The sequence below is a fragment of the Monopterus albus genome, unplaced genomic scaffold (assembly GCF_001952655.1).
Source record: "Monopterus albus unplaced genomic scaffold, M_albus_1.0 scaffold46.1, whole genome shotgun sequence".
Classification (NCBI taxonomy): Eukaryota; Metazoa; Chordata; class Actinopteri; order Synbranchiformes; family Synbranchidae; genus Monopterus; species Monopterus albus.
In genome coordinates this window covers 1,539,900-1,547,413 of record NW_018127926.1, presented here as the reverse complement: position 1 = coordinate 1,547,413, position 7,514 = coordinate 1,539,900, and the positions used below count along the sequence as shown (strand labels likewise).

At 44.6% G+C, this 7,514-nt stretch overlaps 1 protein-coding gene across 2 annotated transcripts in view; it reads left to right on the top strand.

Annotated features, from left to right (window-relative positions):
* The first annotated feature begins 1,311 nt into the window (after nucleotides 1–1,311).
* Nucleotides 1,312–7,514, top strand: part of tiparp (TCDD-inducible poly(ADP-ribose) polymerase) — a 19,842-nt gene continuing 13,639 nt past the window's right edge. The window contains exons 1-2 of one of the 2 annotated variants that reach the window (XM_020600407.1): nucleotides 1,312–1,668; nucleotides 2,694–3,743. In XM_020600407.1, the coding sequence (XP_020456063.1) occupies nucleotides 2,719–3,743 (1,025 nt within the window). In that variant the 5' untranslated portion in view covers nucleotides 1,312–1,668; nucleotides 2,694–2,718. Of the gene's footprint in view, nucleotides 1,669–2,029; nucleotides 2,277–2,693; nucleotides 3,744–7,514 lie in introns of those variants that run through there. The other variant, XM_020600408.1, reaches the window with a different exon arrangement.

Sequence of the window (7,514 nt, the reverse complement as noted above, 5' to 3'; positions counted from 1 at the left end):
ACAGCCGGTTCCTAAAAACCACTTCTGGTAAAACAGAGAGGACAGGGAAGCTGACACAACGCACAGTCAGTAAACAATGCTTATGGAGATGTGACAGATCAGCTACAAGGGTCAGAGTCAGGCTTCCTAAATTACTATAAGAAATTTTTAGAAACCAGATAAGCATATTAGAAAAATGACTCATCCTGGTTTTATCTGCTTTTGGCAGGATTATAATTAAGTCACAGGTTTCATGTTTAGTGTCATGTGAAATAATCTGATGTGATATTCTCAATGTAGTTTCACCTCCTTACAAGAACTGTCACGAGAGGTGAGATAATCATCTTCAAACAAAACCTAATGAACAAAATATTTGAATTAACAAATGTCTTGTATGCACAAATGAGCTAATGTGTAAAACAGGTTATTTATACACCATGCGTTAGCATATTTACATAAAGAAAACCAAATGAAAATATTTGCTTGAGCCCTGTATAAAGTGTGTGTACAGTGTGGGGGAAGCTGCTTTAATTATTTTTATTTTGGTTAATTTCAGACATATTTTACTTACAATTGATGTAATCAACTTGCAAAATCTGATTTATTGTTATTGATTGAAATACAGTTCACAGCTCAACTTAGTCCAACTTTAGCCAAATACAACATTAAAGTGTTGATAACTGATTTCTCAAATGGGTTTATAATTAGTTACTTTATTAATATATGTGAAGTTGTTTATATAGGATTTATTCCTTAATCATGGCCAAGTAATAAGGTCAAGGTTTGGGTTGCTAGGTTGTAAAAGGTCTATTTGGTAGGCAGATACTGTTACACCTAATCTTATAGACCTTATATTCTAAACAAGGGCAAAGTGGGCAGCTGCCCCAGGCTCCCAGACCCAGTGCACTGTTTGTTTTGGTTATGTGATGAATTGCAACCACAAACGTATACAACCATGGCATGTCCTGCATCATCACCAATAATCTTGTGAGGTTGTCCTTTAGATGCCTCCTGTGTTAAAATATAGTTTTAAGACCTTGCTTTACTGTTTTAAATTTGGGCTCACATATATATTTTAAATAAACTAAGTGAAAACCCGTGGACAGGTAGTATCAGTCGAACAGCTGAGTTTGTTTTTGGGGAATCTTTGTGTACTCGGGGACAGGGTAGAACATATTTTAATGATTCCCTGAGTTGACATTTTGAATGCGGACGATATGGTGGAGTAAATGGACAGTGGTCATTTTTACTTCAGCAAAAGGCCTACATTATTACTTGGTTCCTAGTTTGCTTGATAATGACCAGTTTACTTCCGGGTCTCGACATAAAGGCTGCTGAAAGCCCCGCCTGTGACCTGGTTACGGGGCGGGGCCTGGCGGTGCAGAGCCGGGAGGCAGGCAGAGCGTCAGTCACCACAGCTGTGCTGCGCTTTATGTCGGTCTGTCTACGGCGCTGTTCCGTCCGGTACAAGGATACAAAGAGAGGGACAGACGGCATGAAATAGAGACAGAGCATGAGAGTGGCGGGGGCAGCAGAAGGGACACGAACAACCTAACGGGATTACAGTTTAGTGCAGGCACGGATACTGTTGTCTCCAGAGTGGACACGGTGCTCCGCCGATGTGCGCACTGGATTCTACCCACCAAAGAGTGTAAAGACCACGGGGACCGAGCGGACTTTGTTGCGCAGGTACGGTTTAGTCATCTCGGTGTCAGACAAATGTAGAGAGGCTCGTCTTTTCTTAAATCGGCGGAGGGGAAACTGCATTAGAGTACATCGCCCTGCCTGCTTTCTGCAGCGCTTCACTGTTTGATTTCTAGCTTTTCAACTCCGCAGCCCACAGAGCTCCGGCTCTGCAGAAGAAGTGTTTCCTAACGCGATGGGAGCTGCTGTAGAAACCAGGGCTGCCCCGTTTGTCTTTTGTCGCTGCTCCGCCGCATTGCTTTGTAGGAGATGTGTATGTATGGGTGTGTGTGTGTGTGTGTGTGTGTGTGTGTGTGTGTCGACTGTAGCCTACGTGCAAAGTTGCTCGGGCAGCGATATGTAAGCAGCACGTAGACGGCAGGGGCAACATATCGGACTCCCGTGATCAAAATATATAGTCCCGAGAGAGAGGGAGGGTTTTGTTACAGGGGTGATTTTATCGCCTGCTTGGAGACGCACTTATAATAGCAGGCATGGCGTTAGACACCAGAATAAAGGGTAAAAGACTGTCCAAATGTCTGGGTATTCTCGTTTTTTTGTTGGCTAATCTGAGGCTGGTGACTCTGCGCTCCAGTTCCCTTCAACAGGATTAGGTAATATTTTTCCGCTTCAGTTACTGGTTACAGGCTGCTTGAAGCTCTTTCTCCTTTCCAAGCCAGAGTCAATACAGCAGGCTATTCCTGTAATGTGATATTTCTAAAGGGGTTATAATGCGCCTGGGGAAGCAGATCATTACGTTGGCCGCTATCTGCAGGGCCATTATGGGATCAGACCAGTGCCAATAGTTTTATCGGAGGGGTTAAACAGGTTTCGTTTCAGTGCACAGAAGGCGAGGGGTTTCCTTTCCAGGAAAGGAAAGTCGAGTGTTCGGTTATTTTATGGCACAACAGCTCGTACACGCAGCCTATTAATCATGTCTTTATGCGCCAGGATGACTTCACCTTGAACACTCAGCCTAAAGGATTATAGGTGATGACTGTCCCTTTCCTTCTCTCTTTTCTTTCTTTCAGGACTCTCGGGGTTTAGGAGGAGATCATGGATAAAACTTTGCACATTCTCCAGAAATCCGCAGACGGACTACGGACTGGGATCTCTTTGGATATGAGTTTAAATGTGGAGGAAGGGGAAGATTTCTCGGAACAGCAGATCGTGGGGCTCCCGGACAAAATACCGCTGGTGAAACCTTATTTCAAAAAGAAGCAGAGGAAACTGGACCCCAAATGCCTCCACCGAGCCTTACAGGACCCCATATTGACCACTTTACTGAGCACGGATACCGGGGATGGGGTGTTTGTTCCCAGGAACCAGTCGAGTCGGACTCCGGGCAACCTGTGCGCAGCGGCCGTGGCAAAACAGAACTGCATGGGCCTGGGCCAGGTGTGCATCAAAGGCCAGGGAGCTGCTGAAGATACCGCAGCTGGGGCTGGAGTACCGGGCTTGATGGCACGGGGGGGTGATGTGGAAATAGCCGATACTACCGTGGAGCTTGATGGGACAGAGCGGCGAGGTGAGCGACCCAAGATCACTAATCCTTCCCCGGACAGCCCCTGCTTTCAGTTGAAACCTGGCCTCAGGGCGGCCGGGAGCACAGTGGCAGTAACCCCCCCAGGCAGGGATATACCTCCTATAGTTGCACCCCAGCCTCCTCAACAGGAGGGGGCCATTAAAAGCAATGACCTCTTAACCTCTGGGGCTAAAATCCTTCCAGTCAAAGACTGCAGTGGCGTCCAGGACCCACTTCCCCTCCTACTGCGCCCTGACAAAGAAGTGCTATTTCAGGATAAAAGCGAAGAGGCCTCCTTGGACCTGGTTTTTGAGCTGCTCACCCAGCTCCAGTATCACACACACCAGGCAGACTCTGTAGACATCTGTGTGGATTTCCTCCAAGGGCGGTGTGCTTATGGCAGTGACTGTGCCCACCACCACACTGTCTTGCCCTACCACTGGCAGATCTGCAGGACCAGTAGCCAGACGTGGCAGAGCATAGCAGACGATTCCCAGGAACAGCTGGAGAGACTGTACTGCAACCCAGACAATGAACAAGTCAGGCTCAAGTTTCAGTAAGTATCCCTTTCTAGTGTTTACTGCAGCTTGTTTTATTCTGTACTGTGTATACCTGCTGTGAGGGGAAGCAGTCATTTTTTTTTCAGTGTTTCTGTTTTATATCAATTCACTTTCAATTCAATCAATTCAAAATAGGAAGTGAAACCATAATCCATGCACTTGTTGAAGGGTATGCGTTTCCAACATCTCAGTTTATTCCGTTTATTCTAATGGTTATTAACATTAGAGCAGAACAAATTTCTGACAGTAGAGTCGGAATGTACAGTACAATGCAGCAGTACGTTGTCCTGTTGTGAGTACTGCTGAGGCGGCTACTGTGGAGTAAACTGATACCTGTGACATGGTACAGTAAGCTGATAGGCTGCTGGTGAATGCTAAGCCACTTCTGGTTTGGTGTGTTGGAAACAGTAGACTGAGCTGAGCTCGAGCTTTCTCTTTGGTTTCACCACCACTGACAAACGGAAAGCTTTGAACCCACAGCTGTTCTGTAAACATGTAGCTGGTGGACTATGGCCAAGTAAAGGTGACTTTTACAGATCTTAACAGTTTATTTATGAATGTTTGAAAGTGTATATTCCCTTATTTAATTCCCTGGGTGTTTGTTTGGCCTATATGTGCCTCCTGGTTAATGGGTATCTACTGTACATGTGTCACTTTATTTGAACTATCATATGAGCTATCTGTGCCCTTGTGTAGGCAACGGCACTCCCCCATTTCCAATATTGGTTATCTGTTTCCTGTAGTTTCATGCTCCCAAACCCAGCCCTGCGATTGGCCGAAGCTCCGTCCAACTCAGACTTCACAGCACTCATGGCAGAAAGCTGTGAACTTCCATGACCCCCAGTTGCCTTGTGCGGTCACTGACACAGCTGTACTTGGCAGCTTCTCTCCTTCCCTCATTCAGAGACACGCACACCACTGTGTACACCCAAACACACACACACCGCTTTGCACGAATATGGTGCACAGAGCAGCTCGGTGGCGTGCAGTGCTCACACGCATGTCTTTTCGCAGACAGAGATAGATGTCTCTTTCACACACCCACAAAGATATACACACACGCAACCACTTGGCAAGCACTGAGGGGGTGACATAGAAGAGCATGTACCATTTCCTGTGAAACTGTACTGTATTCAGGCACATTCACACACAAGATCTCCCACACAGAGCAGGCTACATCTGCAAGGACTTTATTCTAAACGCAGGTTGCTTATTGCTCTCCACAGTAGCCCACGTGACACATTCTGGCAAATTCTCTCAATTGAGAAGCCGGAAAGCAAACCTTTGGCATTTCTGTTTAAAATGTTTAGGCTGTAGAAACATTTGCACTGGCAGAAAGTGAACACAGTTAAGTAGTTGTAACTGTCTTGTACTTGTTCTAAAAATCAATATTTGACTGAGACATAAACTCATCTTAAAAGCAATTGAAGTTATAATTTTAATTCTGTAATTAGAAAATGCGAGCACTTGTTTAGTCACTTATTAGTCAGGTTATTGTCAGGGTTAAAAGTGCAGTCCGTGTTAAAACTGTCACTGATACAGCAGTATAGTTAAGACCCACTAGGAGCGAGCGCATTGCGCAACATCACCTCTGCTACTTCTCACCTGTCGCTCTGGATGTGTCGACACAGGCCAACATTAGCACGTGAAAACGTTCTCATGGGTTAACAGAAAGGTGTATGTGCTGTCCCGTTAGCATGTCTTTGCTACCTCCGTGTAGTTTTATTAATAGTATTTTCAACAATCCCCATACAGAGACTGAAACCAACAGCGAATTGTGAGAGATCTCCTTGCTTTAGATGCTGTAAAAAAAAAAAAAAAGTTCTGGGCTTTTGGAGTTTTTTGCTTTGTAAGGAAGAAACATGTCACCCAGTGCAGTGGTGTGTTTCACTGATATGATTTTAATCATAAGAACGATGGAGCTCTATGGCAGAGACGAGTGAGCTGATCCAGGTTGGAGCCTGACAGACATTAACAGTTTTTGTCTTTCTGTGGGGATTATTGAAAATGCTATTCATATAGAAAATGACCGACCTTATTGTTTAACTTGTCACTTTTCTAACAGCGTGTACAACTTGTTGTCAGGCTGCATTTCTCTTCTCTTTGTCCTTGTAATCTAGAAGGCAGATGTCATATAAGAGAGGAATCCCACTGCATCTGTTATCCTGTTTTCCACAGATGTTTTATCATTCACCTGTTTAATAACAAGCTACTTCATCAGTTTTCACTGTGTCGCTTCCGGGCAAATTTCTTTTTATCTTCTGGCTCCTTGTCTTTGGTCATGTAGCCTGGAATCCCACGGTGCTTTGTGAAGCGATTCATTTGTGTCCCATTTAAAATGAATGGGGTCAAAGTTTGTGTTGTGCTGTGCACAGTGGGTCCTCACCGTTCCACCAGCTGGCCTACACCCTGATCCCATCATCAGACCCTTTGACTGAATCTGGTCTTTGAGTTCCCATCATTGTTTAGACCTGTGTGGACAGTACACACACACACACACACACACACACAGAACCAACCACACAGGCTTGTGTGTGCGTACAACCATTTGTACGTCTGTGTGTTTGACTTGTTGACTCATGTTTTCAACTGAAACTCTATGCAAACTGCATGTTGCCTCACAAACAGGATACACACCTGCTGGTGTCAACCCAAACTCTTCAGAGACATTCTGAGTGTGTTGTACTTTCATACAGTCAGACAAGACAATCTGGTTCACTTGACAGAAACCCCAGTAGAAACTAGAAATGCCACAATAACTGTATCTATATATTTGATGTCATTGTGGTGATTACAGGCATTTTCCGCTATATTGAGCAGGGGTCATTTAGTTTTGCACTAGACAGCACAGCACAAAGATTTGTATTTATTCTAGCTTTTAATAGAATACAGGCTATTAGAGGTCTTTCTTTTAGCTTTTATGTGATATTTTACATGCTAGTTTTAACATTATTTCATTAGTTCCATTAGAATGTGGCTGACATGCACTTGAGGTGTTTCTAACCCTGACTCTAAAATCAAGTTTGACTGTTTGAGAATGGTAAGGTGAAAATGTAAGCTAAAACATTTGACATTATGTAAAACACTGTCATTCCTGAAGCACATGACTTCACGTGACTTCTCTTCTTGTTCAGTGTTTATTTACAGTGCAGGTTCGAACTGAAAATGCCTCTGGTGGATGTGAATGTTATGAAATAGTTTGTTTCAGGGACATGTTGATGCTGGGTAAACTCATTCTGGAGCGCTGAGCAGTCCGTCGATCGATGAAAGTCCATAAACTTGCCATGTGCTCATACTGTTCTGATTATTCAGCTCTCATTTCAGTCATTTGCACTGTCTCATACTGGGTGTGTGTGAGAGCTCCTCTGATACTTTTCGTTCTTTCGAGATGCAGTCCAGCACGCATACACAGGGTGAAGGCATCACTGTGGTTACCGCAGCCAGAGGATAATAGTGACCTAAAGAGCAGCAGATGACTTAACAAGCTCTACTGTCGGTATGGCAACGCAAGCCCGATTTACCTTCTGCCATATTTGTGTGTGCAGAACAAAAGGGGAGAGAGAAAAGAAAATGTGTGTCTGCTCCTGAATATGTGCTGTACAGCCTATTCTACCGTGTGTGTCTGTGTTCTATACTGAGCTAGTGTGTGTGTGTGTGTGTGTGTGTGTGGACGTGTTTTCCCTGCTACGTGGGGACTTCTTCCTGACTCCATACCAACTCATGAGGACCCATTTCATGGTGGGGACCTAAATTGAGGTCCCCATGGG